Source organism: Leptodactylus fuscus, chromosome 4, assembly GCF_031893055.1.
Source record: "Leptodactylus fuscus isolate aLepFus1 chromosome 4, aLepFus1.hap2, whole genome shotgun sequence".
Lineage (NCBI taxonomy): Eukaryota > Metazoa > Chordata > Amphibia > Anura > Leptodactylidae > Leptodactylus > Leptodactylus fuscus.
Window position 1 is genome coordinate 219209849 of NC_134268.1, and position 24899 is coordinate 219234747.

The 24899-nt window shown below is 40.6% G+C and overlaps 1 protein-coding gene across 1 annotated transcript; it reads right to left on the reverse strand.

Moving 5' to 3' along the window:
- Window positions 1–9872: 9872 nt before the first annotated feature.
- Window positions 9873–23032, reverse strand: LOC142199964 (anterior gradient protein 3-like). The gene is made up of 8 exons (XM_075269901.1): window positions 22999–23032; window positions 19294–19429; window positions 19122–19185; window positions 13974–14026; window positions 11953–12029; window positions 11557–11620; window positions 10930–11013; window positions 9873–10300 (listed from the first exon to the last, which is right to left on the reverse strand). Exons 2-8 carry the CDS (start codon window positions 19397–19399, stop codon window positions 10251–10253), a joined length of 498 nt encoding a protein of 165 aa, XP_075126002.1. The 5' UTR covers window positions 19400–19429; window positions 22999–23032; the 3' UTR covers window positions 9873–10250.
- Window positions 23033–24899: the final 1867 nt, after the last annotated feature.

Here is a 24899-nt window from a genome sequence, read left to right on the forward strand (position 1 = left end):
CAAGAATATAATGACTATAATACTGCCCCCTATGTACAAGAATATAACTACTATAATACTACCTCCTATGTACAAGAATATAACTACTATAATACTACTGCTATGTACAAGAATATAACTACTATAATACTACCTCCTATGTACAAGAATATAATGACTATAATACTACTCCTATGTACAAGAATATAACTACTATAATACTACTCCTATGTACAAGAATATAACTACTATAATACTACTCCTATGTACAAGAATATAATGACTATAATACTGCCCCCTATGTACAAGAATATAACTACTATAACACTACTGCTATGTACAAGAATATAACTACTATAATACTACTCCTATGTACAAGAATATAATGACTATAATACTGCCCCCTATGTACAAGAATATAACTACTATAACACTACTGCTATGTACAAGAATATAACTACTATAATACTACTCCTATGTACAAGAATATAATGACTATAATACTGCCCCCTATGTACAAGAATATAACTACTATAATACTGCTCCTATGTACAAGAATATAACTACTATAATACTGCTCCTATGTACAAGAATATAACTACTATAATACTACTCCTATGTACAAGAATATAACTACTATAATACTACCTCCTATGTACAAGAATATAACTACTATAATACTACTCCTATGTACAAGAATATAACTACTATAATACTACCTCCTATGTACAAGAATATAACTACTATAATACTACTCCTATGTACAACAATATAACTACTATAACACTACCTCCTATGTACAAGAATATAACTACTATAATACTACTCCTATGTACAAGAATATAACTACTATAATACTACTCCTATGTACAAGAATATAACTACTATAATACTACTCCTATGTACAAGAATATAACTACTATAATACCACTCCTATGTACAAGAATATAACTACTATAATACTACCTCCTATGTACAAGACTATAACTACTATAATACCGCTCCTATGTACAAGAATATAACTACTATAATACTGCTCCTATGTACAAGAATATAACTACTATAATACTGCTCCTATATACAAGAATATAACTACTATAATACTGCTCCTATGCACAAGAATATAACTACTATAATACTGCTCCTATGTACAAGAATATAACTACTATAATACTGCTCCTATATACAAGAATATAACTACTATAATACTTCTCCTATGTACAAAAATATAACTACTATAATACTGCTCCTATGTACAAGAATATAACTACTATAATACTACCTCCTATGTACAAGAATATAACTACTATAATACTACTCCTATGTACAAGAATATAACTACTATAATACTACTCCTATGTACAAGAATATAACTACTATAATACTGCTCCTATGTACAAGAATATAACTACTATAATACTGCTCCTATATACAAGAATATAACTACTATAATACTGCTCCTATGCACAAGAATATAACTACTATAATACTGCTCCTATGTACAAGAATATAACTACTATAATACTGCTCCTATATACAAGAATATAACTACTATAATACTGCTCCTATGTACAAGAATATAACTACTATAATACTGCTCCTATATACAAGAATATAACTACTATAATACTTCTCCTATGTACAAGAATATAACTACTATAATACTTCTTCTATGTACAAGAATATAACTACTACTAGCTGGTACCCGCGACTTGGTCTGCGGTGATTGTAGCAGTGGGTATATACAGGCGTGGGTAAGGTTTTCGTACTGTGTATAAGGTATGGGGTATGAAATGTAACTGTGTATCTTGTTGTTGCTGTAATTCTGAGAGCACATGAGACTTTTGTGTTGAATGTAATTTGTATTTCAGCCGCTATACGGTGTTGGTATAAACTGTACATAGTGACTTTGGGACAGAGGTATTTCAGGTTAATATACTTCGATATACGACATTGTATGATTTGTTATTTTCCGCCAGTACATGTAAGTTTTGGGCACAGGATACTCTTGAGCAAGCCACATAAAGTCTGGCCCTGTGCATGACAGTTTAGTAACTCCATGCGCCTCTTATTAATAGCAATTAACCCCATCATGTCCCTCACATTAACCCCAGTGTAAGAGTTACTGATAGAGATGAGCGAGTACTGTTGGGATCAGCCGATCCGAACAACACGCTCGCATAGAAATGAATGGACGTAGCCGGCAAGCGGCGGGTTAAGCGCGCTGGCTACGTCCAAGCGGAAGTACCAGGTGCATCCATTCATTTCTATGGAGCGTGCTGTTCAGATCGGCTGATCCCTACAGTACTCGCTCATCTCTAGTTACTGATATGTGAGAGACTTGGAGGTAATAATTAAGTATCTTCATTACTGAGGTCTTTTATTAGTACCTCCATATGTCTCACATAGTAGTAACCTTTATATGGGGCACACAGGGGTTAATATGAGGGACATGATGGGGTTTATTCCTATTAATGTGAGGCACATGGAGTTACTAACACTAAACTAATAACCCCATGCCTGACATTAATGAGAATAGGAAGTAAAGGAAGGTAGCTGCGTGTTTCTTACTTTCAGTTTGCAGGGTGCAGATGGCAGGAGCTATCACTATAGCAGGCAGAGACTTGAGCGACTAAGCTCCACCCCCTGGGTTTCCTGCACATCTCACAGGGGAGTGTCCTTATGCCTCAGCTCTAGCAGAGACTTTATTTAACTCTTGCAGGTCCTGTGCTGCTGGCGTGCCAGTGAAATATGGCAGGAGTGCCACTCTTGGCATGTGTGCCAGGGGTTGCTGACCTCTGCTGTAGGGGGTAATATGAATTTTGTGGCTTGCTATGGTCCAAAGTGTGTGAGATTGCAGAGATAGTGATGTGAGTTTGGGTTTTGTGGGGGTCCTGGGAAAAACGTATGTGCGCTATTGTGACGAAAAGTAGCCTATTGCGCAATCGAGTGTAGGGACTATGTTTGTGGAAAATTTCAGCCAAATCGGTGGAGCGGTTTTTGCGTGATTGACAGCCAAAGATCCGAACATCCAAAGGCTCCTGGGAAAAACGTATGTGCGCTATTGTGACGAAAAGTAGCCTATTGCGCAATCGAGTGTAGGGACTATGTTTGTGGAAAATCTCAGCCAAATCGGTCAAGCAGGTTTTGCGTGATTGACTAACAAACATCCGAACACACAAAGCCACAAACATCCAAACTCACAAACTTTCACATTTATAATATTAATAGGATAACTACTATAATACTGCTCCTATGTACAAGAATATAACTACTATAATACTGCTCCTATATACAAGAATATAACTACTATAATACTACTCCTATGTACAGGAATATAACTACTATAATACTGCTCCTATATACAAGAATATAACTACTATAATACTACTCCTATGTACAAGAATATAACTACTATAATACTACTCCTATGTACAAGAATATAACTACTATAATACTGCTCCTATATACAAGAATATAACTACTATAATACTGCTCCTATGTACAAGAATATAACTACTATAATACTACCTCCTATGTACAAGAATATAACTACTATAATACTACTCCTATGTACAAGAATATAACTACTATAATACTACTCCTATGTACAAGAATATAACTGCTATAATACTACTCCAATGTACAAGAATATAACTGCTATAATACTTCTCCTATGTACAAGAATATAACTACTATAATACTACTCCTATGTACAAGAATATAACTGCTATAATACTACTCCTATGTACAAGAATATAACTGCTATAATACTTCTCCTATGTACAAGAATATAACTACTATAATACTGCTCCTATGTACAAGAATATAACTACTATAATACTACTCCTATGTACAGGAATATAACTACTATAATACTGCTCCTATATACAAGAATATAACTACTATAATACTACTCCTATGTACAAGAATATAACTACTATAATACTACCTCCTATGTACAAGAATATAACTACTATAATACTACTCCTATGTACAGGAATATAACTACTATAATACTACTCCTATGTACAAGAATATAACTACTATAATACTGCTCCTATATACAAGAATATAACTACTATAATACTACTTCTATGTACAAGAATATAACTAATATAATACTACTCCTATGTACAAGAATATAACTACTATAATACTACTCCTATGTACAAGAATATAACTACTATAATACTACCTCCTATGTACAGGAATATAACTACTGTAATACTACTCCTATGTACAAGAATATAACTACTATAATACTGCTCCTATGTACAAGAATATAACTACTATAATACTACTCCTATGTACAAGAATATAACTACTATAATACTGCTCCTATGTACAAGAATATAACTACTATAATACTGCTCCTATGTACAAGAATATAACTACTATAATACTGCTCCTATGTACAAGAATATAACTACTATAATACTACCTCCTATGTACAGGAATATAACTACTGTAATACTACTCCTATGTACAGGAATATAACTACTATAATACTACTCCTATGTACAGGAATATAACTACTATAATACTGCTCCTATGTACAAGAATATAACTACTATAATACTACCTCCTATGTACAGGAATATAACTACTATAATACTACCTCCTATGTACAGGAATATAACTACTATAATACTACCTCCTATGTACAAGAATATAACTACTATAATACTGCTCCTATGTACAAGAATATAACTACTATAATACTACTCCTATGTACAGGAATATAACTACTATAATACTACTCCTATGTACAAGAATATAACTACTATAATACTGCTCCTATGTACAAGAATATAACTACTATAATACTACTCCTATGTACAAGAATATAACTACTATAATACTGCTCCTATGTACAAGAATATAACTACTATAATACTACTCCTATGTACAAGAATATAACTACTATAATACTGCTCCTATGTACAAGAATATAACTACTATAATACTGCTCCTATGTACAAGAATATAACTACTATAATACTGCTCCTATGTACAAGAATATAACTACTATAATACTACCTCCTATGTACAGGAATATAACTACTGTAATACTACTCCTATGTACAGGAATATAACTACTATAATACTACTCCTATGTACAGGAATATAACTACTATAATACTGCTCCTATGTACAAGAATATAACTACTATAATACTACCTCCTATGTACAGGAATATAACTACTATAATACTACCTCCTATGTACAGGAATATAACTACTATAATACTACCTCCTATGTACAAGAATATAACTACTATAATACTGCTCCTATGTACAAGAATATAACTACTATAATACTACTCCTATGTACAGGAATATAACTACTATAATACTACTCCTATGTACAAGAATATAACTACTATAATACTGCTCCTATGTACAAGAATATAACTACTATAATACTACTCCTATGTACAAGAATATAACTACTATAATACTGCTCCTATGTACAAGAATATAACTACTATAATACTGCTCCTATGTACAAGAATATAACTACTATAATACTGCTCCTATGTACAAGAATATAACTACTATAATACTGCTCCTATGTACAAGAATATAACTACTATAATACTACTCCTATGTACAAGAATATAACTACTATAATACTACTCCTATGTACAGGAATATAACTACTATAATACTACCTCCTATGTACAGGAATATAACTACTATAATACTACTCCTATGTACAATCAGTCCATGCGGTTTGTGATTAGTATCCTATTAATATTATAAATGTGAAAGTTTGTGAGTTTGGATGTTTGTGGCTTTGTGTGTTCGGATGTTTGTTAGTCAATCACGCAAAACCCGCTTGACCGATTTGGCTGAAATTTTCCACAAACATAGTTAATACACCCCATTGCGCAATAGGCTACTTTTCGTCACAATAGCGCACATACGTTTTTCCCAGGACCCCCACAAACCCCAAACTCACATCACCATCTCTGCAATCTCACACACTTTGGACCCCGATTTGGCTGAAATTTTCCACAAACATAGTCCCTTCACTCGATTGCACAATAGGCTACTTTTCGTCACAATAGCGCACATACGTTTTTCCCAGGACCCCCACAAAACCCAAACTCACATCACTATCTCTGCAATCTCACACACTTTGGACCATAGCAAGCCACAAAATTCATATTACCCCCTACAGCAGAGGTCAGCAACCCCTGGCACACATGCCAAGAGTGGCACTCCTGCCATATTTCACTGGCATGCCAGCAGCACAGGACCTGCAAGAGTTAAATGAAGTCTCTGCTAGAGCTGAGGCATAAGGACACTCCCCTGTGAGATGTGCAGGAAACCCAGGGGGTGGAGCTTAGTCGCTCAGGTCTCTGCCTGCTATAGTGATAGCTCCTGCCATCTGCACCCTGCAAACTGAAAGTAAGAAACACGCAGCTACCTTCCTTTACTTCCTATTCTCATTAATGTCAGGCATGGGGTTATTAGTTTAGTGTTAGTAACTCCATGTGCCTCACATTAATAGGAATAAACCCCATCATGTCCCTCATATTAACCCCTGTGTGCCCCATATAAAGGTTACTACTATGTGAGACATATGGAGGTACTAATAAAAGACCTCAGTAATGAAGATACTTAATTATTACCTCCAAGTCTCTCACATATCAGTAACTAGAGATGAGCGAGTACTGTTGGGATCAGCCGATCTGAACAGAACGCTCCATAGAAATGAATGGATGCACCTGGTACTTCCGCTTGGACGTAGCCAGCGCGCTTAACCCGCCGCGTGCCGGCTACGTCCATTCATTTCTATGCGAGCGTGTTGTTCGGATCGGCTGATCCCAACAGTACTCGCTCATCTCTATCAGTAACTCTTACACTGGGGTTAATGTGAGGGACATGATGGGGTTAATTGCTATTAATAAGAGGCGCATGGAGTTACTAAACTGTCATGTACAGGGCCAGACTTTATGTGGCTTGCTCAAGAGTATCCTGTGCCCAAAACTTACATGTACTGGCGGAAAATAACAAATCATACAATGTCGTATATCGAAGTATATTAACCTGAAATACCTCTGTCCCAAAGTCACTATGTACAGTTTATACCAACACCGTATAGCGGCTGAAATACAAATTACATTCAACACAAAAGTCTCATGTGCTCTCAGAATTACAGCAACAACAAGATACACAGTTACATTTCATACCCCATACCTTATACACAGTACGAAAACCTTACCCACGCCTGTATATACCCACTGCTACAATCACCGCAGACGAAGTCGCGGGTACCAGCTAGTTATTTTATATAATATGGCTATAATATGTGGTTGCTCTGGCAGTGATGGGTCTCTTTGCGGTATATGATATGGCTGTATTACAGTTCGGGCCCTGACTATATTTGTCTTAGATACTGATCGTGTACTTTGGCTGAATTCTGACAACTTTTTCAGAGATTAACAAGATTCTGGCCAAACACAGCGCAGTTTATACTGAAATCTATATGTGTGTTTTATGTATCAGATCCTGTGGTGACATTACGGGGTGTTCAGTGGATATTTCCTTCGCCCATTATTGATCTCTTATCAGATTCTCTCCCTGGCCCAGTAGATGACACAAGGTCTGTGGTGAGAGTCGGCTTCATTTATTTGTATATGGCCTAGAGAATCCCGGACAACAAACTGATACATTGTTGCAATCTATCAGAACACAGAAATAGCCATAAATAAAACCGCCTATTATTGGTCAAATTACACTTACATACCACTTAAAATCAGTTACAGTGCGGAAACCCTAAATAATACACAGTATGACTTGTATGTAACAGTACCACAAAATGTAAATACCCCCATGCAGCACTCACATAACACCACCATACTGTGACCAACACGTTCATACATAAAGTCATTCATCGTTTTAATAATATGGCTATACCAATATTATAGAGGATTGTGGTAGCCACAAGACTAGGGCGGCAGGTTTTCTGGGGTGTCTCCTTTAGCGGGGGCTGCTGATTCCCCCCCCCCCATGCACCCGCAAAATGTTCTGCACCCCAATGGTGACTTTAAATGGACTCACTCTCATCTATTGTCTAGACTCAAGAGCAGGGTTGTGGGAAGCCTCCTGTCGCCGCCCTACAGGCAGCAGAATGCAGGCACTATTTATGACAGCCTGTATTCTGCCAATGCCCGTCTGTATATAGCTGGCACCGGCAGGCGATGTTGGTGCGGTGAAGTGACCTGGCACACCTCGGCTTTACTAAATCACATTCCTGAACCTTCTATGCTGACTCGAAGTTATTGTTCCGAAGTCTCCGAGTGTCGTGTCTATGCCTGAGTGCTGAGGTGTCCTAAACTCCGCTCCCCGCACGGCTCTCTCACCCCGGTAATATTTCCTTTGTTCTCATCTTGTACAAATATTTGCCTGTGTCCTAATAGGAAATATATAGAGTTTGTCAGAGTTAACATCTGCTGGGGCGGCCAACACCCAGTTGTCCTGCCGAGGCGGATACTGACAGAGATCCTGTTCCGCCAGTTTACTGGTCCATAGATTAACTACATTCTGCTCAGATTTACAGGGATTACAATTCTGATATTAATTACTTATATCTGGTTCTGGGAAAACGGTGACGACCAACATGGCCAGTCTACAGGTCCAAGGGGGGGTTGTCACTAAGCTTGTCAAGACACCTGAAAGGATATTGAGCTTAATTCTGTAGTAATAGGATATGCATCACTGTAGAACTGGGAAAATTTTAATGTTCGGGGGACTTGGAAAACTATAAATCCACTGGAGACTCTGCACACAGTGCACACAGATAATATAGAGGCAGGGGAGAGTAATGCAAAGCAACATCTCATAAGATATACTGGAAAATGTGTACATGGTACTTATAGATAGTCTAGGCAAGCAGTGTGTCACTGTAGAGCAGTGTATAGCTGCATAACACAGGATACACTGAATATTCTGTACACAGCACACATTTATAGTATAGACAGACATTGTGAGTCACTGGAGAGCAGTGTGAAGCTTCAAAAATGGGATTTTTACTGGGGATTTTGCATACCGTACACACTGTAAAGACGGGGACATATAGTGTGAGTCACTGGAGAGCAGTGTGAAAATGCATAATACAGGATACACTGAATATTCTGCACATACATATGGTATAGACAGACAGTGTGAGTCACTGGAGAGCAGTGTGAAGCTGCAAAAACGAGATTCACTCGGGATTCTGCACACCGTACACACTGTAAAGACGGGGACATGTAGTGTCAGTCACTGGAGAGCAGTGTGAAGCTGCAAAACAGGATACACTGGAGATTCTGCACACAGCACACATAGATAGTATAGAGAGGTAGTTTGTGTCAGGTGAGTTATTATGATTGTCGGGGGCTCAGACTGGGATCACATGACCTTTCTACCCATAATAAGTGGTTGAAATGAACACGTGAGGTGGGGAGAAACAGATTGCCACGCTACAATATTGCAGGTGAGATATTATTCTATGGCATGTACAAAAAGTTTACTCTAGTGTTCATTTAATGTGGAAGAAACCCATAGTGGCAGCCAGGACTTGGTTCTAGAAGAGAAGTCCCCACTATTATACTAAACCCTAGGTGGGGTCCTGCTACAGATTTGGCACTGGGGCCCAGGACCTACAAGTGACCCCTCTGCTTTGATCCCAGTTCTGAATCCAGCAGCGAATCCAAAACCATTCACTTCAACAAAAGCAAATTTTTGAAAGTAAATTGTAGAAGAAATCCAGAACTCCGGCCATGAAAACTGAGACTGATATCAAGATGGAAAAGCAAAACCAACAGTTCTAATCATTTGTAGATTTTTTTATATAATTGTATTTATTTATTTTTGTTTTTCTTAATTTTTTTTTCCTTTTATTCTAAACCCCCTTACGAGTGGTGCAAAGAATCTACGGGGTGCAGTCTAAGATATAAGGTCTAGACTATGCAGAGATCTCCACCGGGACAATCCGATTATTTAGGGCCGGACGTGTCCAGATTTGGCCCTGACAACTATTCTGATTTTTGAAGGTTCGACACCCACATGAGCAAAGTCTTGTATGGAAAGTCATTTGTGTTGTCTGAGTGATCAGATTCATGGATATGATTTGTGTCGTTGCCGGCCCTAGTCCTCAGATTGCTTTCCCCACCAGTGGCTCATACATGACCCCCAAATCCAATATGGAGGAATTTTGGCCATAATGGTGGCCCATCACGGTGCGGGCCCTTGGACGCTGCTCCCCCGTGTGGTGGTTCATAGCTCAGTCTGAACAAGGTGTAACGCTTTCTTCATGTTTTCATTCACTAGGAAAAAAGAAAAAAATTTAGATACAGTTTTTGGATACTTGTCCAATGCCCATCGGGGGGACAGAGGACAATCGCTGAGGATTTAGCAAATGACAACTTATTCAGAGGAAGATGTGTTTGGAGAAGTTGTCACTGCCCATTACTTACACCCTCAGCGATCATGTGACCCTCCCCAATTCTGTCCCGGCGAGTCCCAGCACGGGAGGGAAAGGAGTCCAGAACTGTGCAATACACTGGAGACTCTGCACACAGCACAGTATGACTTTTTTTTTCTTGCTTTACACTCACTCCAGTCATCCCTGGACAACCCCTTTAAGGTGTCCTCTGTCTTGGGCAAAAAATTATGAAAAATATTCCAAAAAAATATTCTTCCGGACCCATCTATATGGTGCAGGGGCCCATTGAATACTGGAATATTTGTCCCATACGGTAAAGCTCTGACGTGAGTAACTACCCCTCCCCCAACACCGCCAGGCTGTTAGTGGGGTGTCTGTCCACAAGCTTGTTGACTGTTTCCAGCAGATTTGTGAATGCAGCTCTGGAGTATTATACAGTAACATCGGGCCCAGTGTTCTATGGGTAAATTTGGGTTGTGCACGTAGGATATAGGAGAGGATACGACTTACACAATGATATATCCTGCGGCTCATAGGTATAGAGGCGATTGGAGTAACGTCCAGTGATGTCAGCTCTGACCGTGAGGGAGGGATCTGGTAAAAGAAGAAAGGAGCAATCAATTAATCAATTGAAAGGGGCCTAAATTTTATTTCTTGTGTGGGGCCCCTCTATATACACCCCTGGTCCCCTGAGCTGGATACAGATACCACAAGGCTCAGGGATCCATCTGAGATAGAAATCACTCCTGGTGCTGGCCCTTTAAATACTTCTATTTGTAAACAAAAGGGGAGTGGCTAGAAAGTTGCAACAATATTGTAACAAATGTATCAACAATAGTGCAACAAATGTATCCATCGGCCCCACAGCATACACAGAGTCAGTCATATGTGATGTGATTGATATGCGGAGTGTCGGATTGGCCCATTAGAGGGATGAGGGAGGGGGAAAGGGGTCCAGAAGAAAACACCCAAATTTGAAGGGTACAATGGTTGTTTCCAAGGGGTTGTTGGAGGGTCGGTCCCAGCATCATCTTATCTGGTGGCCCCAAGAAACCTCAGGCTGACACCGGATACATGAGCCGGGATAGCCCAAGACTAATGTGGCTAGTGTAATAGGAAGCCCCGAGCCCTGCTCACCAACAAACAAGATCCTGGGCACGTACTGACCATCCGGAGCCAAGTTCTTATCTGTTGTTTCATGCTGGAAAATAGAATTTTATAGGGAATGTTATTTAATGTTTCCATCACAGGAGCAAATGTGACATATATATGTATATATACCCTGTATACTAAGTGATGGTATAGCTATCGCTCTCTATATACAGTATATATCTATATACACAGCGTATACTAAGTGATGGTATATCTATCGCTCTCTCTATATATATCTATATAAGTGACATGTTATATGTAATGCAGATCAAAGGATGTGACAAGCAGAGGGTGGCGCCATTATCAGCAGCGTTATATACAAGCAATACGTCATGTACAACTCCGATCCTCCACACCAGAGTGACCCAGAGATCCACCTACCATGAGATTCAGCATGATGAACTTATCTTTAGCCAGTTCCTGCACTTCTGGACTTGAAGAAAAAGCCTTCTTCAGAGCTGAGGACAAGATGTGCCAAATATAACGTCACACAAAGGGTTAACATAATTCCACCAGCTTGTTACCCCAAAAGTGACTGTAACAGTAGAATAGTGAGCGCAGCTCTGGAGTATAATATAGGATAAGTAATGTAATGTATGTACACAGTGACTGCACCAGCAGAATAGTGAGCGCAGCTCTGGTGTATAATATAGGATAAGTAATGTAATGTATGTACACAGTGACTGCACCAGCAGAATAGTGAGCGCAGCTCTGGTGTATAATATAGGATAAGTAATGTAATGTATGTACACAGTGACTGTACCAGCAGAATAGTGAGCGCAGCTCTGGAGTATAATATAGGATAAGTAATGTAATGTATGTACACAGTGACTGCACCAGCAGAATAGTGAGTGCAGCTCTGGAGTACAATACAGAATAAGTAATGTAATGTATGTACACAGTGACTGTACCAGCAGAATAGTGAGCGCAGCTCTGGAGTATAATACAGCATAAGTAATGTAATGTATGTACACAGTGACTGTACCAGCAGAATAGTGAGCGCAGCTCTGGAGTATAATATAGGATAAGTAATGTAATGTATGTACACAGTGACTGCACCAGCAGAATAGTGAGTGCAGCTCTGGAGTACAATACAGGATAAGTAATGTAATGTATGTACACAGTGACTGTACCAGCAGAATAGTGAGCGCAGCTCTGGAGTATAATACAGCATAAGTAATGTAATGTATGTACACAGTGACTGTACCAGCAGAATAGTGAGCGCAGCTCTGGAGTATAATACAGGATAAGTAATGTAATGTATGTACACAGTGACTGTACCAGCAGAATAGTGAGCGCAGCTCTGGAGTATAATACAGGATAAGTAATGTAATGTATGTACACAGTGACTGCACCAGCAGAATAGTGAGCGCAGCTCTGGAGTATAATACAGGATAAGTAATGTAATGTATGTACACAGTGACTGCACCAGCAGAATAGTGAGCGCAGCTCTGGAGTATAATACAGGATAAGTAATGTAATGTATGTACACAGTGACTGCACCAGCAGAATAGTGAGCGCAGCTCTGGAGTATAATACAGGATAAGTAATGTAATGTATGTACACAGTGACTGCACCAGCAGAATAGTGAGCGCAGCTCTGGAGTATAATACAGGATAAGTAATGTAATGTATGTGCACAGTGACTGTACCAGCAGAATAGTGAGCGCAGCTCTGGAGTGTAATACAGGATAAGTAATGTAATGTATGTACACAGTGACTGCACCAGCAGAATAGTGAGCGCAGCTCTGGAGTATAATACAGGATAAGTAATGTAATGTATGTACACAGTGACTGCACCAGCAGAATAGTGAGCACAGCTCTGGAGAATAATACAGGATAAGTAATGTAATGTATGTACACAGTGACTGTACCAGCAGAATAGTGAGCGCAGCTCTGGGGTATAATACAGGATAAGTAATGTAATGTACACAGTGACTGTACCAGCAGAATAGTGAGCGCAGCTCTGGGGTATAATACAGGATAAGTAATGTAATGTATGTACACAGTGACTGTACCAGCAGAATAGTGAGCGCAGCTCTGGAGTATAATACAGGATAAATAATGTAATGTATGTACACAGTGACTGTACCAGCAGAATAGTGAGCGCAGCTCTGGAGTATAATACAGGATAAGTAATGTAATGTATGTACACAGTGACTGTACCAGCAGAATAGTGAGCGCAGCTCTGGAGTATAATACAGGATAAGTAATGTAATGTATGTACACAGTGACTGTACCAGCAGAATAGTGAGCGCAGCTCTGGAATATAATACAGGATAAGTAATGTAATGTATGTACACAGTGACTGCACCAGCAGAATAGTGAGCGCAGCTCTGGAGTATAATACAGGATATAACTCAGGATCAGTACAGTATGGTGACGACTTCCTATGTGACTTACCTTGACAATACTGACAGTCTTCCAGGTGATGGATCACCATGAGGGGTTTGTTACTATAAGAGAACAGAACAGGTAAGTGCAGTATTATAGGGATAACTTCTCTCCAGCCACAATTAATAGGATCCGGACACAAATGCTGCAGAAATTGTAGACAGCAGGATATGGATCTACTGAGCATTTATATACAGTTATATGGGGAGAAGATTCAGTAGAACTTGTCATGTATCCATTTATATCTTTGCTGTGTCTATGGTTTGTACCAGTCATGTATTTGGCAATGGGAGGGGGGGGGGGGGGGGGTCCTTGTCCTCCTGTCTGGTATCCAGAACTAATAGAAAATATCTTGTTGACTTGTTTACACAATATTATTAATGTTTATTATTTCTTGGTCACCACCTAATGGTCATAATTGGTAATACAATTGAATTTGGTTTATTTTCAATAATTATTTCAATTATTTTTAGTGGTTTTTTTTTTAGTGAAGGGGTTAATGACAGCGTCCTTGGTGGTCTGGGACAATGTAGTGAATAATTGTGTACCCAAGTGCCCCCCTCACTTGAGGCTACATCCTTGATTTTAAGGAACTCTTTTTCTTAGGAAATCCATGAGATGAGCTTTATAAGTATTTCTGTAGGTTTCAGATGTTATCACCGGGGGTGGCCATATTAGTGACATGACAGTTCGCTCTGAGATCAGCGAGGGGAGGTGGCGGCTCCCAGGACTGCACACAACAATCACATAAGGTCACAACCAGTTTATTTGGAAGTTTCGGTCACTTTTCCAGATATACTGGTTTGCTGTAAAAATCAGCAGAATGTTGCCATCTGGTGGATGACCTGCTAACTACACTCCTGACAACTACTACAACCTGGAAAGCTGAGTGACAACTACTATGAACCTAATTCCTACTTTAAACAAAGGCTTGTCACCCAGTACCTGGTGCAAATGTCCCCCCGCCCACCCCTACCTATATAAAACTATATATATATATATATATATATATATATATATATATATATATATATATATATATAATATATATATTTTTTTTTTTTTTTTTTTTTTTTTTTACAGATTTTGACCACCACCTCCTGTGTCATCAGATGCTCAGGCTGCTGCTTGGTTCCTCCGCTATGCTTTACACTGCAGCACTGCTCGGTGATATAATTACAGCAAGGGCATAACAATTATAATCACATTATTAGGTAGCTAGTGCGGGAGGAGCCTAAGTAAGGGGGCGGGCCTGGAGAGTAATGTCAGCTCTGGGGGGTCATTGGACACTAAGCAATGGTTACACCTGCACCCAACAAGAGGTGATTGTGGAAGATTTAATCTCCCTGTACTTGTCTTGTCTCCAAGAGCCCACAGTATCAATTGCCCAATTGAAGCCACCCCTTTAAAGCGGTTCTGGTGACACTAACCTATCTATCTGCAGGGCTGGGTGATATGCTGGTTCTGGTGACAGTAACCTATCTATCTGCAGGGCTGGGGTGATATGCTGGTTCTGGTGACAGTAACCTATCTATCTGCAGGGCTGGGGTGATATGCTGGTTCTGGTGACACTAACCTATCTATCTGCAGGACTGGGGTGATATGCTGGTTCTGGTGACACTAACCTATCTATCTGCAGGGCTGGGGTGATATACTGGTTCTGGTGACAGTAACCTATCTATCTGCAGGGCTGGGGTGATATGCTGGATCTGGTGGCAGTAACCTATCTATCTGCAGGGCTGGGGTGACATGCTGGTTCTGGTGACAGTAACCTATCTATCTGCAGGGCTGGGGTGATATACTGGTTCTGGTGACACTAACCTATCTATCTGCAGGACTGGGGTGATATACTGGTTCTGGTGACAGTAACCTATCTATCTGCAGGGCTGGGGTGATATGCTGGTTCTGGTGACAGTAACCTATCTATCTGCAGGGCTGGGGTGATATGCTGGGTCTGGTGACAGTATAACCTATCTATCTGCAGGGCTGGGTGATATGCTGGTTCTGGTGACAGTAACCTATCTATCTGCAGGGCTGGGGTAATATGCTGGTTCTGGTGACAGTAACCTATCTATCTGCAGGGCTGGGGTGATATGCTGGTTCTGGTGACAGTAACCTATCTATCTGCAGGACTGGGGTGATATACTGGTTCTGGTGACAGTAACCTATCTATCTGCAGGACTGGGGTGATATACTGGTTCTGGTGACAGTAACCTATCTATCTGCAGGACTGGGGTGATATGCTGGGTCTGGTGACAGTAACCTATCTATCTGCAGGACTGGGGTGATATACTGGTTCTGGTGACAGTAACCTATCTATCTGCAGGGCTGGGTGATATGCTGATTCTGGTGACAGTAACCTATCTATCTGCAGGGCTGGGGTGATATACTGGTTCTGGTGACCCTAACCTATCTATCTGCAGGGCTGGGGTGATATGCTGGTTCTGGTGACAGTAACCTATCTATCTGCAGGGCTGGGGTGATATGCTGGTTCTGGTGACAGTAACCTATCTATCTGCAGGGCTGGGGTGATATGCTGGTTCTGGTGACCCTAACCTATCTATCTGCAGGGCTGGGGTGATATGCTGGTTCTGGTGACAGTAACCTATCTATCTGCAGGGCTGGGGTGATATGCTGGTTCTGGTGACAGTATAACCTATCTATCTGCAGGGCTGGGTGATATGCTGGTTCTGGTGACAGTAACCTATCTATCTGCAGGGCTGGGGTGATATGCTGGTTCTGGTGACAGTAACCTATCTATCTGCAGGGCTGGGGTGATATGCTGGGTCTGGTGACAGTAACCTATCTATCTGCAGGGCTGGGGTGATATGCTGGTTCTGGTGACAGTAACCTATCTATCTGCAGGGCTGGGGTGATATGCTGGGTCTGGTGACACTAACCTATCTATCTGCAGGGCTGGGGTGATATACTGGGGTCTGGTGACACTAACCTATCTATCTGCAGGGCTGGGGTGATATGCTGGTTCTGGTGACACTAACCTATCTATCTGCAGGGCTGGGGTGATATACTGGGTCTGGTGACAGTAACCTATCTATCTGCAGGGCTGGGGTGATATGCTGGTTCTGGTGACACTAACCTATCTATCTGCAGGGCTGGGGTGATATGCTGGTTCTGGTGACACTAACCTATCTATCTGCAGGGCTGGGGTGATATGCTGGTTCTGGTGACACTAACCTATCTATCTGCAGGGCTGGGGTAATATGCTGGTTCTGGTGACAGTAACCTATCTATCTGCAGGGCTGGGGTGATATGCTGGTTCTGGTGACACTAACCTATCTATCTGCAGGACTGGGGTGATATACTGGTTCTGGTGACAGTAACCTATCTATCTGCAGGGCTGGGGTGATATGCTGGTTCTGGTGACAGTAACCTATCTATCTGCAGGGCTGGGGTGATATGCTGGGTCTGGTGACAGTATAACCTATCTATCTGCAGGGCTGGGTGATATGCTGGTTCTGGTGACAGTAACCTATCTATCTGCAGGGCTGGGGTAATATGCTGGTTCTGGTGACAGTAACCTATCTATCTGCAGGGCTGGGGTGATATGCTGGTTCTGGTGACAGTAACCTATCTATCTGCAGGACTGGGGTGATATACTGGTTCTGGTGACAGTAACCTATCTATCTGCAGGACTGGGGTGATATACTGGTTCTGGTGACAGTAACCTATCTATCTGCAGGACTGGGGTGATATGCTGGGTCTGGTGACAGTAACCTATCTATCTGCAGGACTGGGGTGATATACTGGTTCTGGTGACAGTAACCTATCTATCTGCAGGGCTGGGGTGATATGCTGATTCTGGTGACAGTAACCTATCTATCTGCAGGGCTGGGGTGATATGCTGGTTCTGGTGACCCTAACCTATCTATCTGCAGGGCTGGGGTGATATGCTGGTTCTGGTGACAGTAACCTATCTATCTGCAGGGCTGGGGTGATATGCTGGTTCTGGTGACAGTAACCTATCTATCTGCAGGGCTGGGGTGATATGCTGGTTCTGGTGACAGTATAACCTATCTATCTGCAGGGCTGGGTGATATGCTGGTTCTGGTGACAGTAACCTATCTATCTGCAGGGCTGGGGTGATATGCTGGTTCTGGTGACAGTAACCTATCTATCTGCAGGGCTGGGGTGATATGCTGGGTCTGGTGACAGTAACCTATCTATCTGCAGGGCTGGGGTGATATGCTGGGTCTGGTGACACTAACCTATCTATCTGCAGGGCTGGGGTGATATACTGGGGTCTGGTGACACTAACCTATCTATCTGCAGGGCTGGGGTGATATGCTGGTCCTGGTGACAGTAACCTATCTATCTGCAGGGCTGGGGTGATATGCTGGGTCTGGTGACAGTAACCTATCTATCTGCAGGGCTGGGGTGATATACTGGTTCTGGTGACAGTAACCTATCTACCTGCAGGGCTGGGGTGATATGCTGGTTCTGGTGACAGTAACCTATCTATCTGCAGGGCTGGGGTGATATGCTGGTTCTGGTGACAGTAACCTATCTATCTGCAGGGCTGGGGTGATATGCTGGGTCTGGTGACAGTAACCTATCTATCTGCAGGGCTGGGGTGATATACTGGTTCTGGTGACAGTAACCTATCTATCTGCAGGGCTGGGGTGATATGCTGGTTCTGGTGACAGTAACCTATCTATCTGCAGGGCTGGGGTGATATGCTGGTTCTGGTGACACTAACCTATCTATCTGCAGGGCTGGGGTGACATGCTGGTTCTGGTGACAGTAACCTATCTATCTGCAGGGCTGGGGTGATATACTGGTTCTGGTGACAGTAACCTATCTATCTGCAGGGCTGGGGTGATATGCTGGGTCTGGTGACAGTAACCTATCTATCTGCAGGGCTGGGGTGATATGCTGGTTCTGGTGACAGTAACCTATCTATCTGCAGGGCTGGGGTGATATGCTGGGTCTGGTGACAGTAACCTATCTATCTGCAGGGCTGGGGTGATATGCTGGTTCTGGTGACAGTAACCTATCTATCTGCAGGGCTGGGGTGATATGCTGGTTCTGGTGACAGTAACCTATCTATCTGCTGGTTCTGGTGACACTCCCTTTAAGTTTGTATTTACAGTTCACAGTTACTATAAGCAGACTTGCCATGACAGTGGCGCCCCCTACCTCTTCTTTGCGTTGTACAATCCCTCCTCATAAGTCTGCACCCAGGAGATCTCGTCTCCCCAGCCTAAAAAAAAAAGATAATAAACACTTTTGCTGAACGTTTCAGGTTTCCGTATTTCCCGCTAATGTTAACCCTTTCATTCCCAGACAGTAGAGTCTGGAGACAGAGGACCTCTGGAGAGTGTCTGCGGTGAGCGGATCTCCTTCTTCACCGCCATGGCCAGGTTGGAGGTGAAGGCAAGAAGGACGAGTGACATGGCCAGCGCTGACAGATACATTATGGCTTCTCCCTTCTGGCCAGTGTTGTCCTGTAATGAGAATATATTATTAGTGTAAAGCCCGAGACAATGCTCTGTGAGCTCAGCACATCAGCAGCAGCTGCACCAGTCTCTCTTCTAGTTTGCTAGAATGTATCAATCTGGTGTCCATGCTGTTTAGCTCACAGAGCGTTGTCTAGACTGGATACAATGGAATGCACATCGCAGCTAAGAGCAGGACTAGCCATGAACAGGGTTACTGCCTGTGAATGAGACCAACAGTCTTCCCTGTCACGGACTGTGAATCTGTAGAATAGCCTACCCAGGAGCTGGTTATATACGGTAAGCACTATGAATCTGTGGAATAGCCTAAACAGGAGCTGGTTTAAGGCTGGTCTTACACGACCGTATTGAATGTATGGTCTGCAAGTTGCTGATCAGAAACAGGTTCCGCAGATGTCCGTGTCCTGCCGCACTCGCCCATAGAGTTCTACGGGCGAGTCCGTGAAGTGCCACAATTCACGGCCATTACGGACATGTCCTATAAATTGCAGACCAAGGTTGCGGCCCGGCCCCACCACGGATAAAATATCCGGTGGTGTAAGAGGCAACATTGAATAGAATGTGTCCGCATATGGTCCGCAATTGAAAACCCTCAATTGCGGACTTACATTACGGTCATGTAAGACCAGCCTTATACTGTAAGGACAGTGAATCTGTGGAATAGCCTATCCAGGAGCTGGTTCTATACTGTAAGGACAGTGAATCTGTGGAATAGCCTATCCAGGAGCTGGTCACATCAGTAACTGTTGACAGCTTCAATACAGGATTAGATGCCTTTTTAGAGCAAAATAGCATTGATGGATATGGAAATGTATAGAATGTCATGGCCTGTCCCATCTCCTGGACATCTGTATTTTGTCATTTGTTCTATGTAACATAAAGAGGACCTTTCATCACCTCTGCCATGTCCACCTTTTTCGCCTCCTTTGATAGCTGCCCCTCCCCTGATTCCGACACAGTTGTTATTTTTTCTCCATCTCCCACCATTCCTGAGCAATCAGTGCAACTAGTTTTGTGCTTGATATACTAACTAGACTCCCTAATGACACATGGGTGGTGTCAGACAGGAACAAGCAAGACTAAAACTGAGAGCAGTTGTTGCTCAGGAACAATAAGGGCTAGAGAAAAAATTCCAACTGCGCCAGAATCAGTGGAGAGGCGGCGATTAAATGATATACAGATCTGGAGGTGATGAAAGGTTCCCTTTAAGGGTCGGAAGGAGAATCAAAGGAAGAAGTAAAAGGCAAAAAGTATAGCTAGATCCAAGAAAGTATTATGTGAAACCAGAAGGAGAGATCAGGAAGGGGGTGTAAAGTCCAGAAGGATGTCCATAAAGATCTCACAAAGGGAATGTTACAAGCAAAAACATCTGGATAGTGGGGAACCAAAAAAACAGGTAAAGACAAGAAAAAAACAGAGAAGATCCAGAATGTTAGCTATATGGTTGGATCCATCACAGGAATTAAGGTTAATATGACATGGAAGAAGAATCCAGAATAAATCTTTGATACATTTATGGCATCAGGTGTATACTGTATATGGATAGACCAAACAGACCAGAATAATCCAGAACATTATACAAATCTACAGAATATCAGACAGAGAAGGACTTTGAGAATCTAGAAACATAGATGGATTTATGCACATACTGTACAACAATGACCCATAAAGATCCATCTATTCTAGAACCTCACATTTAAGAAAGAGCCATAATAATCCAGAACCTTATACAAATGTAGGGCTGAGGAGTACGATGGCAAAGTATGAGAATGAGAATCCAGAACCATAAACTGATTAAGGCTACAAGGATCCAGAACAACAGACAAGTACAGCGATGGCCCATAAATATCTAGAACCTTACATTTATGTATAGACCAGCGTCATGTAGAACATTCTACAAATTGAGGGATAGTCAGTAAGATTACAAAGTATCGGAAGAATACAGAGCTGCACAATGAGAATCTAGAAGGATTTGGGGATTTAGTAGTAAGGTTACATCACAGGAATACAGAGCTGGACACCATAGACAGATTTCTGCACATACTATAGGGATCCAGAACACCAGAGTACATACATGGATAACCCAGAAATATCTAGAACCCTAAATGTATGCATGGACCGTAATAATCCAGAACCTGAAACATATTTAAGGATGAGCAGAAACATTACATTACAGGAAGGCAAAAAACATTTGTGCAAATATAACAATCCAGAACATCAGATACATACGGTACATGACGCAGATTGTACATTAAAGTCTAGAACATTAAAAACGTGTGTTAATGGGCTTTATAATCCAAAAAAAAGGTGCAAAGTGGTAACAATCTAGAACCTTAGATTATATAAGGATCCAGAAAACCAGGGCAGTACATGAATGATACATAAACATCTAAAACCTTAAACCTATGAATGATAAATAATAATCCAGAACCATTTTAATCTTTTTTTCCCCCTTCTATATATAACTATGGGGGCGGCCATCTTGTCTGAGCTTCTTCCCTGTTCTATAACAGCTTTTAGTGATCTGCTTTACAGCAGTCTGATGGCCATAGATTGCAATATTCTCTAGCTGACTAATTGAGGACTATGGAAAATTTTTCTTGACATGCTCTGTGCAGGGAGTGAAAGGAGAAAGGCTGTGACATCGTCTATGGTCAGTAGTGATGTAATAATGACTCAGTGGTGTTATCTTTAGAGGTGTTATCGTCTATTATAATCCTGTTTGTGATGTAAATAAGGTAACTGCCACAATGAAATCCCTATAAAATTGGTGAGTGTAAGTTATTATTAGGTTTAGTGGTCAGAGTGAAAATTACAGGACATAGTACTTAAACAAAAAAAGTGAATGAGAATACTCTTATCTCTATTCATAGTCAGTGACTCTGTACATAACTAGCCCTGCTCTCAGCTGTGAAGTGGAGATCAGTATATAGAGTCTTAACAATGCTCTGTGAGCTAAACAGGCTGATACATTGTAGCAAACTAGTAGAGAGAGTTGTATTCAGTCTAAACAATGCTCTGCGAGCTAAACAGGCTGATACATTGTAGCAAACTAGCAGAGACAGTTGTATCCAGTTTAAACAATGCTCTGCGAGCTAAGTGGCCTAGACTTCAGACTGATACATTGTAGAAAACAGCGAGATCTGTGCAGCTGATGTGCTGAGCACACAGAGCATTGTCTAGAGTGGATACAATACAGCTATACAAAGGGCTGATTCACTGACAGCAAGCAGAGATCTAGAAAATGGTGAACAAGTGAAACCTAACAGCCTGGAGATAAGAGAGCGCACCTGCAGCAACGCAGAACTATGCTAACAACAGCGGGAAGGTCAAATATTGTGTGTGTGTCCCTTTAAGAGCCGGTGACCTCTGCCCCAGTGTTAGTTCCGTAGAGGTCAAAAGTTCCGGCAATAAAGTCCAGAACTACAAGAACCAGAAGGTGAAAGGTTTAGATACAAAGTATCATCGTATAGAAGAAAGAGAAATTCCAGGAAGAATTCCTGCAACAAAAAATTGAAATAAAAAAATTCAATCAGAAGCGAAGAGTCGGGACTTACTGGAAGGCGCCGCCGCGGGTGTGATCACTGCCTTGTCCCCGCCGAGATAAGACTTTATAGCTGCACATTGGACAGGTGACCTGCACCGCCTAGTAACCATAGCAACAAGGACAGAAAAACTTACCTAGAAAAAAAAACAAAAAAAAAGATTTTTTTGTTCTCCCCGGATTCCCAGGAGCCCATTATACCGAGGCTGAGGATCGTATATCAATAAATGAGGAAGCGGCTAAAAGGATCCTGTGTGTGCGGCTCAGGAAGACCGAGAGGGGTCAGTTACACTGAAATGGAAGCCAGAGGGGGTGCGGGGGCTTACACAAAAACCTGCGCCTTGTATAGATCCATTGTGTGTAGAGAAAGATGTCTGCAACACCGGAACAGATACCTGAAATGATACATACGCCGCAGATACAATCTAGAAACATCATCTATAGTACAAAAAATACCGCAGAGAGGGAACAGGAGTAATCTAGAAAAGCACTAAGGAGGACCATAACCTGAGGAAAACGGGATGTATACTAGACGTAGGAGGCAGTATTATAGTAGTTATATTCTTGTACATAGGAGCAGTATTATAGTAGTTATATTCTTGTACATAGGAGATAGTATTATAGTAGTTATATTCTTGTACATAGGAGCAGTATTATAGTAGGTATATTCTTGTACATAGGAGTAGTATTATAGTAGTTATATTCTTGTACATAGGAGGTAGTATTATAGTAGTTATATTCTTGTACATAGGAGTAGTATTATAGTAGTTATATTCTTGTACATAGGAGGTAGTATTATAGTAGTTATATTCTTGTACATAGGAGGCAGTATTATAGTAGTTATATACTTGTACATAGGAGGTAGTATTATAGTAGTTATATTCTTGTACATAGGAGCAGTATTATAGTAGTTATATTCTTGTACATAGGAGGCAGTATTATAGTAGTTATATTCTTGTACATAGGAGGTAGTATTATAGTAGTTATATTCTTGTACATAGGAGTAGTATTATAGTAGTTATATTCTTGTACATAGGAGTAGTATTATAGTAGTTATATTCTTGTACATAGGAGTAGTATTATAGTAGTTATATTCTTGTACATAGGAGTAGTATTATAGTAGTTATATTCTTGTACATAGGAGTAGTATTATAGTAGTTATATTCTTGTACATAGGAGGTAGTACTATAGTAGTTATATTCTTGTACATAGGAGTAGTATTATAGTAGTTATATTCTTGTACATAGGAGGCAGTATTATAGTAGTTATATTCTTGTACATAGGAGGTAGTATTATAGTAGTTATATTCTTGTACATAGGAGTAGTATTATAGTAGTTATATTCTTGTACATAGGAGTAGTATTATAGTAGTTATATTCTTGTACATAGGAGCAGTATTATAGTAGTTATATTCTTGTACATAGGAGTAGTATTATAGTAGTTATATTCTTGTACATAGGAGCAGTATTATAGTAGTTATATTCTTGTACATAGGAGCAGTATTATAGTAGTTATATTCTTGTACATAGGAGCAGTATTATAGTAGTTATATTCTTGTACATAGGAATAGTATTATAGTAGTTATATTCTTGTACATAGGAGTAGTATTATAGTAGTTATATTCTTGTACATAGGAGCAGTATTATAGTAGTTATATTCTTGTACATAGGAGTAGTATTATAGTAGTTATATTCTTGTACATAGGAGCAGTATTATAGTAGTTATATTCTTGTACATAGGAGCAGTATTATAGTAGTTATATTCTTGTACATAGGAGTAGTATTATAGTTGTTATATTCTTGTACATAGGAGTAGTATTATAGTAGTTATATTCTTGTACATAGGAGCAGTATTATAGTAGTTATATTCTTGTACATAGGAGCAGTATTATAGTAGTTATATTCTTGTACATAG